The 19,683-nt window shown below is 34.6% G+C and overlaps 3 protein-coding genes across 7 annotated transcripts in view; all 3 read right to left on the reverse strand.

The window, feature by feature from the left end:
* Positions 1-1,654: 1,654 nt before the first annotated feature.
* On the reverse strand, positions 1,655-3,102 carry LOC122081639 (protein SEED AND ROOT HAIR PROTECTIVE PROTEIN-like). The gene is made up of 2 exons (XM_042648829.1): positions 2,895-3,102; positions 1,655-1,896 (listed from the first exon to the last, which is right to left on the reverse strand). The coding sequence occupies exons 1-2, from the start codon at positions 3,100-3,102 to the stop codon at positions 1,655-1,657; spliced, it is 450 nt and encodes a 149-aa protein (XP_042504763.1).
* Positions 3,103-3,433: 331 nt separating this feature from the next.
* On the reverse strand, positions 3,434-8,924 carry LOC122081517 (histidine kinase CKI1). Of its 5 annotated transcripts, XM_042648665.1 has the most exons (9): positions 8,595-8,920; positions 8,126-8,250; positions 7,775-8,011; positions 7,145-7,690; positions 6,303-6,678; positions 5,514-6,088; positions 4,344-5,414; positions 3,624-3,852; positions 3,434-3,593 (listed from the first exon to the last, which is right to left on the reverse strand). In XM_042648665.1, the coding sequence occupies exons 2-8, from the start codon at positions 8,180-8,182 to the stop codon at positions 3,646-3,648; spliced, it is 3,069 nt and encodes a 1,022-aa protein (XP_042504599.1). In that variant the 5' UTR covers positions 8,183-8,250; positions 8,595-8,920; the 3' UTR covers positions 3,434-3,593; positions 3,624-3,645. The 5 variants fall into 5 exon arrangements, with proteins under 5 accessions (XP_042504599.1, XP_042504600.1, XP_042504602.1 ...); XM_042648666.1 differs by having other exon boundaries at positions 3,434-3,852; positions 8,884-8,924; XM_042648668.1 differs by having other exon boundaries at positions 3,434-3,852; positions 7,154-7,690.
* Positions 8,925-18,779: 9,855 nt separating this feature from the next.
* Positions 18,780-19,683, reverse strand: part of LOC122080936 (protein SEED AND ROOT HAIR PROTECTIVE PROTEIN-like) — a 1,740-nt gene continuing 836 nt past the window's right edge. The window contains exon 2 of the mRNA XM_042647830.1: positions 18,780-19,347. Within this exon, the coding sequence (XP_042503764.1) occupies positions 19,025-19,347 (323 nt within the window). The 3' untranslated portion in view covers positions 18,780-19,024. The remainder of the gene's footprint in view (positions 19,348-19,683) is intronic.

The following is a 19,683-nucleotide window of genomic DNA, read 5'->3' on the forward strand; positions in this document are numbered from 1 at the left end:
AGCACGTCTTTGTAGTACAATGTCAACCTCCCCCCTCCCATGGATCTGGCTCGTCTCCAACAACTGACGCTCCAACGAGTGTCCAACAAGCTTCTGGATGGTTGATACATGTACTCCTACAATCCGACAGTTGAACAATTCTGAGTTGTCTCTCCTACAATCCAGCTATCTTGTTTCAGTTCGTGGAAAAGGTTCCTAAGAAAGTGAATAGAGAACCGCTTTGTCATTTAGTTGATTCAGACATGAGAAGAGATAACAAGGCAATTAAAACAAGAAAGACGGATTTCAGTTTCCAAAACATGATAGCTGAAGGGATTTGTTATTTTTCTAAGGAATTTAGTGAAGGATCACCATGAGTTTTATAATAATTTTGACACAGAAAGTCTAACAAAGGAGGATGTCTATAAAGTATTCTTCAGGAAATTGGTGGAAGAATGGAACAAGGATGTCAAAAGCTATAAGTTTGAGAGCCAAATTAGGAAGAGATATATCAAATTACACTGAGGAAGGGATTTTGGTTGCAGGCACTGCTTAACCTCAAGAGAATGTCAGAAAGCAAGTCACGAATGCATAGTTCTGGAAGATTTCTCATCTACCACAATTTTAGAAAAAAAAAAAAAGAGAAGAAGAAGATGATGCATGAAGGGGGTGTTTTCAGATATGAAACCATCCAACTTCAGTTCGTGAAACCCCGGTCGGTTGGAGGCGACCCTGAAGTTGTTCCAATCTGCAATGACGAACGACTTCAACGCCTCTGGTTAGGGTTTTAGCATGTATGAAGAGGGAAAGAGGGAAAAATAGAAGGAGAAGAGTTGGAGATCGGGTTTCGGTCGGATTTCAAATCCCAAATCCTCATTCGTCGCCCTCTGCTCCCTCTGCAATTGTTCAGCGAGAGGAGAGACAACTCAGAATCGTTCGAACTGTCAGATTTTTTATCTCCACATGTCAACCATCCGGAAACTCATTGGATGCTTGTTGGAGCGTTAGTCGTTGGAGACGACCCGGATCCCCCTCCCATCCCCAATATAAAAAAAAAAAAAAAAAAAAAAAGAAAAAAAAAACAACTATTTCATTGGCCAAGTCCATTGAAGAAATGACAAAAATTTTTTTCCGTATATTATGATGGTTTAATCATTTTAAAGGAAAGAACTTAACAATGAATGTGAAAACATCTTCTGTAGTGATTGCGACTGTGCGGTGAGCATCGGATGGACGAGTTGATCTTGGGATAGTGCCTAGACGCTCTCGGCCATCTGTTGCTCACCGCACAACTACACTCACTATAGAGAATAACTGGTCACAATGAATAGCCTCCTCCTTTATTTATTTATTTATTTTTTGGGGCTAAAGGTCAATAAAAAATATATTAATGAAAGATGTATAAGATCTTGGGCTATTGTTCTGGGTTCCTATTATTTTTCTCTTTGTTTGTCCGAGTCTAATGTTGGCATCTTTGTCTTGTAATTTTCTAATTTTTTTTTATTTCCCTTTTTTGAGATTCAATATATTTATTTATTCATTAAAAAAATAAAAAAAAAAGCCAATAAAGCATCGCTCATGCCCTTGTTGTAGGATATTGGTAGGTTGGATGCGAGGTGTATGCGAAAGGCCCTACAGAGAACAATACCATCTTCTTGTTGGGAAGAAGGCGGGGCTAAACGGGAGACGCACCGGTCATGCCCTTATTCATATTTGTGGGAATGCTACAGGCCTTCAATGGAGAACTATGGAGGAAAGCCTTGCACTCTGATAGCTTTCCCTTCTGCTCCACCTTCTCAAGATGTAGTGTTGCTAAGAAGTAACCATTCTTGGCAGCTACTTCACTCAGGAAGGAGAACGGTAGTGCCTCATATCCATTAACGTCAGATGTCAAGCATGTTATTCTTGCAATAGCACCTACAAGCATACAAGTGTGGAAAATAGTGTAACTCATGAATATTTCAATGTGCATAAAGGACAATCTAGGAAGAGTAGAGGGTGGGGAAGCTGTCTAGATGCCTCTGTTGATTGTTTCTAGCATAGCCAGCCTTTTGTAGTTTTTTCTTCATTTTCTTTTAATATACATGATCTTTTAGCGAAAAAATAGGAAGAGTAGATGAGAATGTAATTCTTTTCTGCGCAGATTGGCTTTATCGATATATTACTCTTCAGATTTCCCTTTCAGCAGATGATAGGCTGTTGATTTTTGTAAGGTTCTCTCCATTTTTTTTCCTCATATTCTTTGCTCTACTTTTGGGGGAACGAATTTTGTGCTTTGTTGAATATATTTTAGTCACCCCTCAAAAAATAAATTACTATCTACGTAATGTTGGTCACTCATATGTTTCAGTCAAATCCAATCATTATTGTGAAATCTTCCATAGCCTTGGATTTTCAATCCTGATTTTGTCACGTGGCAAACTCCAATAGAGCTGAAAGTTGACATGTACGCAAGGGACATAGGGATTAATACTTTGTCCATAAAAGTTGGGGCCTGTATTACATGCTATATCATTGTTGTTTGCATTTAAAAATGTGCTTGTGAATAAAGTGTTGAGAATAGGCGGAAAACCATGCTCCCTTATCTTGAAAGCACCACATCTCGAAGGGGAAATAAATCAAATCTGGCTGAAACTGATAGATGGTGACAAAATTTGAAAACCCAAAAAACTATTGCATGGAAGATATTTGGATCACCAAGGTAAGCTTTCCTTGATAGAGTATCAAGAAAAATCATCTCAGTAATCTTAAACTAAGATTGTAATAAGATACTACAATATATAATGTATCAAAATTCATTTATTTCCTAATAATGCACAACCCCTCAACACACACACCGCCAAAAAAAAAAAAAAAAATGAAGTAAAGATATTAAATTTGATTGAAAGATATCTTATTGTCAAGTTTCCTGTTACCTTTAAGAGGAGTGAGCTCAGAGCCTATCTTACAATAGATAAGCCCCTGTATGCCAAGGGTTTGGATGTGCTCTCCCTGTTCCTGCTTGGGCTTCTCGAATGTGGGTATTGGGCCATTAGCATAGTATTCTGTGCCTGTGGAATAGGCACTAACATTGAGTGCCAGAAGAACCGAAGAGAATATCAAGAGCAGATGGTCAAGGGCCATCTCTGCTTATTCCCTTAAACGTAGTAGCAAGAAGGCAACTCACCTATACAGCTACACTCTTTTATAAAAGAGAGAGAGAGAGAGAGAGAGAGAGAGAGAGAGAGAGAGAGAGAATAGTGATTACGAGGATGCACGGTAGGAGGGTTCTTAGCTGCGCAGGGTAGTCTGCACGTTAGGGGTCTTAATTTTAAGTTGTGACAAGGATACATGGGACCGACAAATCCTCGGAAGATCTGGCTTTGATCATTGATGGCGAGGCTGGTGATGACGTATTAGCTGTGTTTCATATATGAGAAAAGGTTAACATGATTTACTTATTTATGGATTTGTGTTTAAAAAAAATACCCACGCCATCTTTCCTTCAACGAATTTACACAAGGAATATATAGGTATTTCAAATCTAACCAAAACAGTAATTACCATCCCCTCATATCCTTACAAGTTAAGCAAATTATAACTTTCCCCAATGGACTCTAATAAAAAATATTAATGAGAGAGAGAGAGAGAGAGAGAGAGAGAGAGAGAGAGAGAGAGAGAGAGAGTTTACAAACTTTTATTTTGAAGTAAATCCAACAATTTCTCCACTTTTAGTGGTTTAGTTAAATGAAAATCCATTCCAGACTTGGCAATCCTTGTTGCTTCCTCAACTGTTGCATGAGCTGTTAATGCTATAATGGGGATGTGAATACCATACTTCCTCTCCTCCAAGCGTATCATTCTAGTTGCTTCATACCCATTCATTATTGGCATCTGATAAATAAGAAAACAGTTTATTTAAAAGAAATCAAACAGAAAATCAATAAATAATTTACAACAAATCCAATTGAAAATAAACAACCTATAAATTTAAATACTACAAAAAATAAGAAATTAATTAAATCTATTGAATTTTCTTAAGAATGAAGAATCTAACAACATTCTCAGATTTTCCTCAAAGAAAAAAAGAGTTACTTATAGTGAATGAAATGGAATAAATAAATATTATGAGAAAAGAATCATTAATACTAATTGTGATACTCTAAAATATAACATATAGAGCCCTCAAAGCTAGCATATAATTTTCCTTATACAAATTAAAAGAATAGGATTGAACTTTCATATATAGATGAATACTAAACATGCATAAGTAGAAATATTATAGAAAATTATAGGGAAGAATCTTATAGCATTCTCAGATTTTCCTCAAAGAAAAAAATACATAAGGGAAGAGTTTAAGATCATAGAAACATAAAAATATTTACCTCGCAGTCCATGAAAATAAAATCATAAGGAAGAGTTTTATCAGCTGTCTTTGTACTTGAATTTGTTTCAGCTAGTGCAATAGAAACTTTTTCTAATGCCTCTTCCCCATCCACACATGAATCAACTGTTGCACCAAGACGAGAAAGAATAGCGATAGCCACTTTGCGTAAAACCTCAACATCTTCAGCAACCAATACTTTCTTTCCATCCAAGAATTTCTCACTTCCTTGCATTACTCGTAGTGGAAAAGACTCATTCTGGGATTGGATAAGCTGTGATCTAGATTTCCAATTATTTTTGTCTATAGATGATGTACCGGGATCTAGATGAATCTGTGTGACTAGTTCTCCCTTGAGTTCTCCCTTGAGTTCTCCCTTTGGTTTCAAGAGATCACCTTCAACATTACCCCCGAATTCTGGTAGAATTCTAAGCAATTGATACAAACGCGAACCATGGAGTGGTTTTGATACAACATATTCATAATGAAGTAGTTTATCCTCTTGAAGGTCTCTCCCATGAGAGGTTAGAGTAATTGGTCTATCTAACCATACAACCTTACAATGTGCATTAAAGAGCTCTTCGTTAAAATTAGTAATAACTGAATGCATCTCTAAAAAGGGGCCACTATCAACATCAATCACAAGCAATATGAAGTTTTTATTACTCAAACTTAACTTCTTGTGTAGAGTTGGAAAAAAATCACTTCCATCTTTTGTTGGTACCTTAGATCTTTCAACAGGTGACCCAAAATCAGATTTTCCTGAAGAGCTAAGATGGTTGAGGTTTACTCTGTGTTTAATCATCTCAAGGGTAAGAAAAAGATGTTCCCATTGATTAACAATGGATACTGTAATCCCAAGGCTTTCGATTATCCTTTGAGAGATTCTTCTCCTCTCATCACTTTGAATTAAGAGCACAACATGAGAGCTGCTTTCTAACTTGGAAGTTTGGCGCCAAATATTCTCTTCTTTTACTGTACTGGTATCAAGAATAATATTGAATCCAAAACAAGTGCCTCTTTCACCATGTTCTTTATCCATGATTCGGATTTCACCACCCATTAGACTTACCTGTTTCAGCAAATTAAAATAGTTCATAATTGATAAAACAGAGTCAGTTCATATTCATAAATAAACTATATATATCAAATTATATTTCTTTTCACATACCAATGACTGAACAATGCCAAGTCCTAGTCCATGGCCTCCTTGTCCAAGTGTTGTTTCTTTGACTTGGACAAAATTCTCAAATATATAGCTCTGCTTCTCCTTGGGAATTCCCTTGCCGGTATCATTCACCTCAAATACAAATTCCATTGTATTTGGATTCGGTTGAATCGGATGAAGGACTTTGAAATCATTATAAGGTTTCTTATTCTTGTAAACCAAATGTGACAAAAACTTCCATATACTATTATGATTGGAAGCAATTATAGAGTTTGTTGGGCTTGCTTTCCTTACCCAAACCCGAAGTGAGACATGTCCCTCACTTGTAAACTTTACAGCATTGCTAAGTAGGTTACTTAGGATCTGCTTAAGTTTTACTCGATCACCCTTAATGGTAGAGAATTTGAAAATAGAGTCATCACAAGGAACTAAAACCACATCAACGCCTTTCCTTATACCAGCATTATAGTAAAAATCCACCACATCTTCTAATAGTTCTACCAAATTAAATTCATCCTCCACAAGTTGCATCTTTCCAGCTTCAACTTTACTTGTATCTAAGATAGAATTTAATATTCCTGAGAACATAACAATATCACAAACAAAGACACAAATCAATTTGTAGGCTTCAAATTTGAGTTAGGAATTTATGGCTCTGTCCATGATTTTCAATTACATTGGACTGTGTTATGTAATTGATGCAGATCCTATCCCTATAATTGAACATAAAATCAAAGAACAATAAATATTTGATCGTTGAAAAATAAACAAGATTTGGTCTAATAGACTTACCTAAAAGATCCTCTACACAACTATTAATTTGCATCAAGTACATCTTCAACTTTGATTCAGGATGAACCTCTTCATAACAAAAATCAATCAAACCAGTAATGGTTGCCAAAGCAGCACGTATGTCATGGCTCGCACTAGCAAAAGCAAGGCTTTTGTTCATACTTTTTCTTTCTGCTTGTTGAGTTGCCTCCATTTGCTTTATCAATTTGGCACGTAATAACATTTCTCGTCTTGCTGCTCTTATAATAAAGAACAGAATAAAAGGAATAGAAAAAACCAAGGAAAGGAGCATTACTAACAAAAGGGAAAATGCTAACTTGCTTTTCCTACGAACAAGACCAATTATTCTTTCATGAGGAATAGCATATAAATGCACCTATAAAACAAAAAAGAAGAATATCATAAAAAGAGAAATAGAATATAAATCTACGATGAAGTAATTTTAAACAACCAATCTCTCAAAATAGAAAAATCAAATTAAATTTGTCATTATATGCTACTTAACAAGCATAACAGAATGTACAACATGAGATCTATAGGATTCTACTTTGACCATTTTTATTTATAAGCTTTATATGTATATAGAATGGCATGAATTTTTTTTAGATAAATTTCAATAAATGATGAAATCAATCATTGCATTTATGAAAGTCAAGCAATTGTCTTATGAATAAGAAAGTCCACTTTGTTTGTTCAATGCAATTATGTGCTTTTGATTAGTATAAAATTAAAAAAATTACATAACAAATAGATTTTTGATAAAAGAAAAATGTTTAGAACTTTAGCTAACTGATTTCAATAAATATATGCATTGGAATCTTGTGATAAGAAATATTAGGAACCTGACTTGCCAAATCTGCAGCTTGTTCCATTAGTTTGATTGCTGTCATGCCTGAACTGAAAGCCTTCTTATTGCTTAAAGGTCCACTATGTGCAAGTACATTCCCTTCATGAAAGTATATACTAGGGAAGGAATTCATGATATCCATTACTGAAAAGCCGAGAGACACCACGCCTATTCCATCCATAGCAGCAGTGTGAAGATAAAGGAGAGCTTGATCTCTGTTCCACTTTTTCCCTAATGAATTATAACCATTTGAACCATTCAGGGCTTGTTGAAACCAACTTTCACTAATATTTACCATTGAATTCATAGAACTTGCTTCTCCATAAGGCTTTCCAGTGTCACTATTTATAGGTTGCCTGTACCAGCTTGTCACTGTAGCATTTGGAGTAACCATAGTTGAACTATGTGAAGTGTTGGAATAAATGGAGAGAATTTGAGTGCCATCACGAAGGTATGAGAATACAAGACCATCTCTTCCAATGTATGAAATTTGAGACAAGTTCGGAATTGTCGAAAATGCTAAAAACAAGCTAGGTGCCACCTGCAATAAGTTATCAGTATTTGTTATCTTCACTGCATTTTTATGTAACACAAATTATATTATGAAACTGGTATAGATACAAACCTTATTCTCAACTGTGGAGAATGTGAAATCAGTCCCATTAAGTGATGCAGCAAGTACTCTAGCCAGATTCATAGCTGAAGAATTAAATGGGTGCAATGATCTTTCTATAGTTTTAATTTCTGATAATGAACCATTTTGGAAACTCTCAAAGACATTCTCCACCATGTGCTCAACTCGAGTAGCCATAACATACCAAGTTGCAATTAGTATACATGGAATCAAGAAAACCACCAATACCTTCATTTCAATGTTAGAAAGAGTGTAGCCAGATTAGTTTTCAGCTTTATATCTTACAAAAAACTCAATATTTAAGAAATTAATGTTAAAAAATAATGGTTATAAAGGAAGTACCAGAGCAATGAGCAAACATGTAGGCCGCATAACTACTACTGATGGTTTAGGCTTCATATCTGACCTTTGATGATAAACAGTCCAAGGAAGACACCTAACCTCATTTCATATGAGGGTCATCATACCTGTTAAGATTGTAACAATGTATATGTCAATTGTACAAATATTGAGTAAAAGATTTTTGCCAGTAACGATTTGAATGATAAAACATAGAGCAAAAGTAAACATATATAAATTTAAACATAATTATACAGAACTCAAATCAAAAGAACTAGTAGCAAAGTAGTCAATATATTGAGTTTGATATTAGTAATGGCAGAGTTATAAATAGGAAGAATTTTAAAGGATTAATAAAGAAATAAAGGAGGAAAGATATGAGAGAGTTTATTTATTTACTAGAGGTAAACTAGGAATGGCAAACAACATAAGGGCAAGGTAAAGAAACACAAAGAGGAACTTAAACATTAACCTTTGGGTCTACTGAATCGATCCAAACTAGTATACTTCTCAAGAAATCAAGAAGCACTTGGATTACAGGTTTGATTTCAGATGTGTGAGCCTAAGATTCAGGTTGCATATGATGGTGCTTCCTTCGATCAAAGCATCTAGCCAAATAGGGTTGCCTCGAAGGAGTCCCAACTTATTTTCAAACGGGTATACCCAGGTCACGTTATCAGCTAGCAGGGAATGAACAGAGAAGAAGAGAAAACAAAGAATAAGAACTGGAGAGGGAGAGAGGGAAAGAGAGAGAGAGCGACCTTACAATGGATTTGAATGTGTCACAAGTTCTGTTCTATTTTTTGAAGGATAAGAATGGTTTATATAATGGATATCTGACATTCTGTACATGAATGGAGGTTTCTACTCTTATATGGAAACACTAGAAAGAAGAATCTTCACAATATCCATATAATTAAGGAAATAAGATTGTTAAAATCTTGTGAGCTTTCTACCCAAAAAAAAACAAAAAAATCTTGTGAGCTGCCCATTGTTTCATTGTTTGTAATGAAATCCTTCAGTGGTTTTGTTTTTTTGGATCCTACTATTCTAGTAGTTTACTGGTTGCTAGTTGGCCAATGGTCACCTACTCATACACATATTCATTAACTTATACATTCATAAGATAAGGTTTGATCCCACAACATCCTCCTTTGGGCACCGACTCTACAAGCCGAAGCTTCCATCACTAAGGCTAATCTAGTGTTTGTATATCTTTGAGCGATTCATAGCATTGGTTTTGACCAAAAAAAGTTCTTAGCATTGGTGGGGATAATGTGCTTCTCATCTTACAATAATCCAATGGTTTCAAGTAGTAGATCTACCAGAGAATAGAGCTTACTGTTGTTGGCTCATCGATTGCCTATAAATTAGCCCCCACAATCACCACTGCGCCATGCTTCGAACTCACACGATGGATCGGACTCCTCTGTGGTACATTACATAGTAGTGCAGATCGAAGGGCTGGAAGCTCTCAGATACACAGTCCAATGCATGGACACAGAACCTAGTCCCACACAGCTTCCCCTTTGACCAGAATCCACCTTATTTGATACGGTATGGACCGTATCAAAGTAGAGCAATCCCAGATACGTTGATACGCGGTTCCCAGATTTGCAGAGATAAGTCTGATCTGATCCTCACTCATCCTATTAGCCACACTTAGTTGACTATCAACATTTCATAAAGAAAGGAAAACAGAACATATAGAAAGAGGAAGACTTTTGGTTTCATCTACGATCAAGGATTCAGAAGATGGAATCGGGGTCGTTATCGGTTAGGTTCTGATTTGATTGCCCTGGATCGGATAGAAATACCCCCTAAATTCAATACTATTTTATCGTTTATATATGTTGATCCACCGATATGATATTGATCAAGAATTGGGATCGATCTAAACCAAGTCTACGATTGACTCTTATTTTCGCCAAAAAAGAAAAAAAAAATACACCCAATAAAAGGCAAAGGTTCGACCATTCTATCACCACCTCTTGATATAGTAACTATATTAAAGGTTTTGTCAGAAAATAATAATAATAATAATAATAATAATAATAAATAAATAAATAAATAGGTAGTAATTAATTATAAGTGAGGCACAATGACCCTTTTGGTGGTACTTATTCTAATCTCTTGTGGGTCCTTATCTAGCATAAGTTTGGGTCCTGCATACACAAAATAAACTAAAATAAAATAAAATAAAATAAAATAAAATTAAAGTAAGACAGCTTTGAAATTTTCAAAAAAAAAAAAAAAAAAAAAAAAGAAGAAGAAGTAAGGTTAAACAAAATTAAAGATGCACATCTTGAATCTCTAGTCAAACAATTATCAATCCAATGAAAAATCAATAGATGGCGCTCTTGTGAAGGGAGGTTATTCATAATCTTAGATGACATCTGAGAAAGGAATTGGGGGAACCGACAGTAGGCTGCTACTCAAGAGAAAACGGATTCAACATGCCTAGATCAGAAATCCAACGATTTATCTGAGAAATAGTTAGACAGCTAGGAGTTGGGACTCTGTTTTTGGAAATAACTTTTACTGCAAGTTAACCAGAGCAATAAAATATGATCGACACTACGACAAATATATGATTTAGATCTATTTTTGCCTTAAATATATGGAAAGAGATAGTTATTTGGTCGTTTGGCCAATGAGAGCATGCATAAAGGACATCAACATGGATGTCAATTTTTTAATTTACAGTGAGTAGAGTGGAAAATTTGCTCTATTGTGTATGGGCACATGTTCAACATGATTAAGAAATTTTATTTTTCACACACACACACACACACACACACACACACACACACACATATATATATATATATACACACGACATTATTTAAAAGGGATTTTCAGGGAAAGCGCCCCTTGGCGTGGTGGCTGCCGGTCTTAACCTAAGTTGAGGGAGAGGCTACATGTGTTGTCTTCACATATTCTTTGAAGTATTCATGTAAAATGTAAGATTCACAGGAGTGAAAAAGTTAGTTATATATACTAAAGGGGGGAAAAAGTATGGATACAAATTATTTGACACCTTAATAGATGCCAATAAGAAAATCACTTTAAGGTAACTTTTATCATTAATATTGATAAGATTTAGTTAAGAACCAGAATTAGACAATCCCAATATTTGAAATTGACTGGTTAATTAGGACAATTCTGATTCTGACTCGAGAAAGAATCTATTAGGAGCTGATCCTTTATTTATTTATTTATTTTTTGTAGAAATGCTTCTCAATTGACATCCTTAGGGTTGTTAGCTTTCTAAAAGATAATTTGGGAAAGGTATTCATCCATGGTCATTCCCAAAACTTCAAGAAACAAAACAATTGATAACATCATAACAAAAGCATACCAACATAAATTGAGAATAAAATTATAGACGAAATCATAAGCTTTATAGGTAAAAGAAGAGGATATAGTATTGAATCATTAACGAACCACAAGATGAAGTCTGAATAAATTACTTAAAGTAGAAACTAAAAAATCACAATATTACTTAGCTATTTGTCATGGGATATCATACATTCTACGTTCTAACTCTCTTAATATGACATTTATTATTATGTTGTAAGTAAATAACACAAAAGTGAGATTTTCAAAACCATGAAAATTTTTGTGATATAACATATGGGGCAATCTTTATGCATTATTATGGTTAATTCCATACAAGAAGATCAACTATTTTTAATTATTAAACAATGTGTACCATTACAACTCTATTCAACTAGAGAGATTCGTAATAGAGAGAGGTTGGTACCTATTATTATGTTACTGAAAATTCATTCCACTGCAAGGATTCATAATGAACCAAAATTGAGAGAAAAAAGAAAAAGAGTAACATGTTCTCCTTTTATCATTGGTTTAGTGGTAATCTCAGCTAATAGAGAGTTACATATGTGGCAATCTCTATATATCATTATGCTTATACCTATAGAAGATGATAAAAAATATTTTCAATTATTAAACAACACATGCCACTAATAAATTGTCTCATTTTATAATAAAAAAGCAAAAAATTGTAGCTACATTTTCATGAATAATTTTTTTTCTTACTCATAAGCCTTTCAATAGTATCTCTAAACATTAAAATCGGTTTAATCAACATTAATGTACCCTACACAATTATTTAAAAAAAGGAAAAAGAAACCATCAATCGAAAGAAAAGAAGTACGTGGTTTCATATAGTTGAAATTCCTTTCAGCCATAGAGATTTGAAAAGAACACATATAGGAAGGAAGGGAGGGAGGGAGAGAGAGATGCTAAATAGAACTAAAAAGAGAGGGGGGGGAAGACTGTTGCATCCTTTTTTTTTTTTGCCGAAATGATTTAAAGCATGTATTGTAGCTAAAGATAAAAAAGACTTTTGATAGCATTTCATATCTTGTAAATATGATTCCTTTTTATTCTATTGGAATAGCATTGGCATAATTATGGAGAGATATACCAAAGTAAATCTAGAGAGAGAGAGATTTGAGGGATTTTTTTTAGAAAAGATAGGGAAAGATAGCGAAAGAGAGAGAGAGAGATTTAAATAAAAAAAAAATCCTAAAGGATATTTAAAAAGAGAAACGGTTGAAAGAGAGGAGGGAAAAACTTATTGCAAAAGAAAGGGAAAATGGGAAAGAGAGAGAGATAAGTAAAAGGATGTGAGTGATTTTTAAAGAATATTTATATATTAAAAAATATAAAAGGTACCAACAATATCAGAAAAATAAAAAAGATTGACAAAAAAAAGATAGGATTGTTCTATCGCCCATATATATATATATATATATATATATGAGAAAAGGCTAAAAACACCACCAGGGTGCCTAGCATATGTCATCCTCTCTCCTCTCCCTTTTGGAAAAGACCCCCTTGCCATCTTGTGTACAACCTTGTTAATGTTGTATGGTGCTAGCTTACCAAAAGCCACTGGAATGCTCAACTATATATATATATATATATATATAGGGGTAAGAGAACCTTGCCGGTCTAGTGTAGGAAACGCCAGATACACGGGCCAACAGGAGGGCTTGCGAGAGCATCTTCAGTGCACATCAGGGGCAACATGGTCTTTTTGCACCCACCTCAATCTAGGTGTTTCCTTACCTAGATTGGCATTTTTTTTTCAATATATATATATATATATAAGAATATTATGTCTGGAACCATGGCTCTTGTGCAATGGGAGAGTATGCCAACGCATCAACATGGCATGGAATATTGGGCTTCCAAGGGGGGGGGTAAGGTTGTCATTTCTCACCCACCATGTGTTTAGGTACATGCACTCTACTCCTAGACATAGTAATTTTTTTGTGTGTGTGTAAGGGAGGAGGGAAGAGTTTTTTATCTTGGAGAGAAACTCCTGCACAAATGCAAGAGCCAATGAGAGAGCCCATCAACACGGGTCGAATTTTCGTCTTTCTTGGGGGTGAGCCATGAAAGACGAATATATATATATATATATATATATAAGATAATGTGACCCTTGCGCTAGCATGGGGGCCAATGGGTATGCATGAAAACATCAACAAAGGTGGGATTTCAGCCTTTTGATAAGAGGTGAGGCAATCATTTTGTTTGGATGTAGGGGCCATGCTATCTTACGCTTCTTTTATATATATCAACCATCAGAATTTCCACAAACTCTTGCATATGGCACAACAAGGTAATCAAATTATTTTGTTTGATATTTGTGATTGTGGATTCTTTAAATTAAATCTTCATGTGGCTCAATCTGATTTATATTAACTAAACATTGAATTTATTCTAATTGGGTAGGTTTTCCGAACAAAACTTGGTATTGCTATCTACCTTCGAGATTCCATTTTCCTGATTCCTACCACGGTAGCAGGAACTTGTTAGCAGCCAAATTTTTTCCAAGTTGTCCAAAGCTTTTATTGACTCAATTAAATCCCAATATTCATGATTGAGAAAAGAGGAAATACCTTTAGAGTTTAAGGGAGAGGGATAGGTACATCGTCCCACATAGAACGAAGTATCAAATAAGAGCGACATGGGTCATTTCGAAAGGGGAAAAAATAAAGATATTGCAGATGCTAGTTTGGAGTACGTGGCCAGTGTGCCCAGCCTTCTTCCATAATTTAATAATAGTTTTTTTATCTGATAGTTTAATGGTATTTTTTATTTATTGTAAATTTAGTTTAATAATAGATTTTTTTTTTTTTTTTTTTTTTTTTTTTTTTTTTTTTTTTTTTTTTTTTTTTTTTTTTTGAGGTACAATAAGTTAATGAAGTTAAACATAGAGGTTGAACTAACCCAGTTACACAACCATTGTATTCCTTAAACAACGGCCAATCCTCAGAGATATGATTTGTTGAGTAAGTGTAGCACAACAACCTCCTCAACCTTTAACGAGTTTTTTTTTTGTTGGGGGGTGGGGGGTGGGTAAATGGAGATCTATTGATTTGCAAATAAAGAACTCATGGGATGGGGATTAAAATTCTCCTTCAACTATGGAGGGGAGTTTGGTCAAACCGTCGTGCATTGTCAGCACAGGGCCTTTCAAGCTAGAGAGTTTGCAATCATGTTGGACTCTCTAGAAAAAAAAGAAGAAGCTACATGATAGAAAACTAGTAGCCTGTCTAAGGTCGGAGATTATTGGGTGAATGGTCAGTGGAGCAATGCAGAAAGGATGCTGCAGAAGTGAGATCACCTCATTGTTGTTCGATTCCAAAAAGATGTGCAGCCCCAGTGAAAATCCTTCAATCAAAGTGCACCGGACAACCAAGGCTTCCCCATCAATGACCTCTCCAAAAACCACAATCTTAGACTTAGCAAGTAATGTTATTCCCTGTTAAGATATGCAATTGTGTTTCAGTGAATATTAATGTGAATACAATCATTGGTACACACACTCACACACACACACACACACATATATATATATACATACTAGTAAAAACATATGTGCAAATGAATGTGTGAAGAAAATTTACTACAAACTAACCAAAACTACATGTGTGATCTTAGTTGAGAGAGAGAGCAAATTCATATATCTATTGAGGAAGAGACACTCTCACTACTCAAATTTCATTTAAAAAAAAAAAATAAAGGAATTCGGAGATTTACCTATAATCGATCAATTGCAGTAGCAAGATAATAAAAGAAAATAAAGTCTATTGCAACTAATAAGAGAGAATTATGGTAACTATTGCAACTGAAATTCATTGCCGAAGAAAAACAATTGTAACTATTGTAGCCCCAAAAAAGGTTCAAAATAGTTATCAATCTATGTTTTAACATAAGTGCACTGAATTGGATCCTAAACTCGTTTTCCATGAATCCATTAAGGAAGAGACATACTCACTACTCAAACTTCATTTAAAAAAAAAAAAGGATTCAGAGATGTACTTGTAATTGATCAACCGCAGTAGCTAGATAATAGAAGAAAATAAAGCCTACTGTAATGAATAAGAGGCAATTAAAGTAACTATTGGAACCATAAGTCATTGCAAAAATAAAGTAAAATTTGCACCCGAAAAAAAGGATCAAAATAGATTTCAATCTGTGATTTAAATCCCATTACATTATTCACAACATATGTGTGTTGAATCGGATCCTAAACTTATTCTCACCCATTAACTCTCGTAATTGGTAGGGTCCTTGGATACTACAATAGCTAAACAACTTATTCAAGAAAGAGTTTTCTAACAAAATTAATACTAAGCTATACTATTTACAGTTCAACCAGCAATTATAAGCTCAAGAGCATAGTGAATAATTTCACAAGTAAAAATTCAAATGACATTTTAGCTTTTATTTTTCAGTTGTTTATTTCAAATCACTTAATACTCAAAAACCGAAAATAATGAAACAAATCTGTACTCTATGATTTAATATACCAACAGAAAGAGCAATCAAAATAAAATGGAGGGAAATAAAGAAAAACATAACACTTTTAGGGAACCGAATCATGTAGTGATCGTAGATGTCAGTATTCATACCACTAAGATTTCAAAGAAAATGAAGTAAACAAAAGTAAAGCAAAAGAGGTAAAGAAGACACTGAAAGAAAAAGAGAGAAGACAGGTCGATTACCTTTGGTTTCTCTGTCTCTCATTCATTCACACTCTCTGATTCGAGAAGGGAAGAGTGACAAAGTTTTAAAACCCTACACAACATTTAGAGAACGAAATCATACAATAATCGTAGCTATCTTAATTCATTACACTAAGATTTCAAAGAGAAACGAAGGAAATAGATGCAATTCGAAACTTTGTATTTGAGTGTCCGCTCTATTTAGTGTCAATAAAATAAGGGAAAATTATATGTACCACCCCTAAAATATAGTGATTGAAAGAGTGACCCTTACATATCATTCGATTTCTTTTAAGAGTGGTATATGAAAAACAATTGATAGCAAATCTAAAAAATATAGATTTCCTTTAAATTGGGAAAGCAATCGAGGAGAGAGAGTCTGTAAAATATGGATATTCTCTTTTTGGTTTAAGTATAGATGATGAAAAAAAAAAAAAAAAAAAAAAAAAAAAGAACCGACGAAATCAGGACAGCTATAGTGGAGAGAGCATCTAGAAAATACATACTTCTTTTAAATTACTGAAAATAAATAAAAAAAATTAAATATTTAATTATGGCGAAAAGGTAGCCGTGCTTAAGCGCTCTGAAGTTGTAAACGTTACATTTATTCTGAATAGTTGATTTCATAACTTTAAATCTGGTCCATTGAACATAAAAAACATTTAACTTGTTACCAGCTATTCCAGGCATCATCATCTTTTCTTTACAGCCAATTACGTCCTGCTACACAATCGGTTTTTGGGCTCCAGCCTCCAGGGATCTTGATGCCTTCTCTGCACCGGCTCAATGGTATTTGGAAGCGGTGCCTACAACCCCAACGACTAAAATTGCAGAGAAGAGACTTAAAAGGAAAGAGGTGGTGGGACAAACTTTCCTGATGAGGATCAGGATCTGGGAAAAAGATTTACAAAAATCGCCATCAATTCATAAAGTTGAACATCCAGATTGGAAACTGTTTCAAAACAAAGAACTTTCCTCACTGATTCACAGCATCTAAATAGTTCCAGAATGACTAACAGCATAAAAAAATGATTGGGAGAGCCAATATGCTATGGTAGGGGCAAATTGTAAATCGCAGAGGGGCGGTGTGTGTGTGTGTGTGAGAGAGAGAGAGAGAGAGAGAGAGAGAGAGAGAGTGTGTGAAGGGGGCGGATATTGAGCGGTGGGGGTGCCGCGGGTTCACAGTGGAGGGGAGAGGGTTGGGGTGAATACCAAGTTCAGGTGGAAGCGAGAGAGGGAGAAGGAGACGCAGAGGCGGGAATGGAGAGGGGGCCTGTGTGCGTTCACCATGACATTGAGTAACCGGTTGATGCATTGAAATAATGGATGGATAGGATTTATCTAAAGGTAGATAACGGTTGATATTTACTGTGGTTTTCATACCTTTCAAGCGCTTAAGCATTGCTACCACTCACCCTTTGATCATAGACTTCTTTTAAATTAAGAAAACTAATGAGGAGAGATGAGATCATGAGAGTGGAGGAAAAACAAAAGGTAGCAAAAAAATAGCAAAATGGGGGGACGTGAGAGGAAGAAAGAGAAAAAAATGAGTAGCACTAGAGAGGATAGAGAATCTAGAAAATATAGTTTCCTTTTAGGTTAAAAAAGCAATTGAGAGAAGAGAGAATCTAGAAAATATGGATTTACTTGAAGTTATTTTTCTAAATGAAAATAAAAAATTAATATTTAATTATAGATTTTCTTTAAATTAGGAAAGTAAATAAATAAACTAATATTCAGTTATAGATTTTATTTGAATTAGGAAAGCAATTAAGGAGAGATGAGAGTGGTGGGTGAAATTATTCTCATAACCCAAAAAAAAAGAAATAAACTGGAGCGACGAGAGAGAGGATCTAAAAAATATAGATTTCCTTTAAATTAGGAAAGCAAATGAGGAGAGAGAATTTAGGAAATAGGGATTTTCTTTTTTAGGTGTAAATATAAATGAGGGAATTAGTTTAGTTTCATAAATCATACCAATTTTTTTTTTTTTTTAAAAAAAAAAAAAGAACTAAATGAAATTAGGAAAGCATTATTAATAAGGATACTCAACGAAATTAGGAAAGCTATATAGAGGAGAGAGAATCTATAAAATAATTTTATTTTTATAATTTAAAATAGAAATATATTTACGTAACTGACCTTTTCAAAAACTCTAATCATAGAGTTTTAAATATATAAAGATATGTTGATGTCAAGTAAAAGATTCACGAAGCATGAGTACATGCTTTATATAATAATAAAATAATATATATAATCTTGAGAAGAGTGAACATTTGGCACGATCAACCCATATTTTCTATTGTTGTGTTGCAGAAACCAAGTCAGAGAAATTGGCACATTCTCTTTCTAGCTATAGGTGGATTTCAGTACAACCATAAAGATAAGTTCTTATAATCTCTCTACAGTCTTATCCCCGAGCACCCATCCAATTATAACTCGAGATATCTTAGTAATATTCTTTTAACTAAGACATTGGATGGTAATAAAGATATCGTTCCACTATAGAATAGATTAATGCTTTTTATGTAGATAGACCAACGGTTTCAATACGAAAATGGAGAAAAAAGGAATGAAAATTTAATTAGAACATAAACTAGAAGTTACAAAGCAAACATGCCTGCCTCCCATTTTCAAATAAAAACGATATTACAAATAACAAAAGTAACCTATTATGTGGTCACTCGAAAACCACCCAAGCTCACAACTTGCGTTATTCCATACAGAGGTCTAGAATCTACATATAGTAAATTTAAGTTAAAAAAAAAAAAACAGTTGGTGTAGAAGTAGATCCTCTTATGTCTTAACTAGTAATAATATGTAATAGCCTCTAAAAACAAGTTGCAACTCCTCAATCGTGGCCAAGTGGCAACACTCGCATGTACTCGAATGGGCCCACAGTGTACAAGTGCGTCTTGTTATGGAGAAGGCGAGGGCCTGAAAGAGGGCATCCGGTGATCCCCTTGTTGACATTAGTGGGAATGCTGCATGACATCAGCGAAGACATGCGAAGGTATCCCTTGCATTCTGTGATGTTTCCCACTTCTTTGATCTTCGTCAAGGACATCTTTGCTAAGAAGTATCCTGATTTGTCTGTGTCACTCATCACAGTGTAGCTACCTGTCACAACTCCATACTTGTCTACTGCCTTGCATGTTATCCTTGCCACAGCTCCTACAATATGAAGATCAAGAATTAATATTTTATGCATGTGAAGAGTCTCTACTGATCATCAAATATACTCAGTAGGTTTGCGGGGTTTTTTTTTTTGGTAAACAAAACTTTACTCATGTATTGCAATGTATCAAATCAAAGAACAATGGATACCTTTATTATAACAGTTATGTCTTTCTTATGCATAGATTTTCTATTCCTAATTGTTGTGATTGTGTTATCGAAAATACAACAACGAAAAGAATGGACAAAAAAATAAAAATGCCCCCTATTTTAATGGGAGATAAAATCGCATTATACCCCTTACCTTCGGCCAAGGGAGGGGGGGGGGGGGGG

This window comes from Macadamia integrifolia, chromosome 6, assembly GCF_013358625.1.
Source record: "Macadamia integrifolia cultivar HAES 741 chromosome 6, SCU_Mint_v3, whole genome shotgun sequence".
Classification (NCBI taxonomy): Eukaryota; Viridiplantae; Streptophyta; class Magnoliopsida; order Proteales; family Proteaceae; genus Macadamia; species Macadamia integrifolia.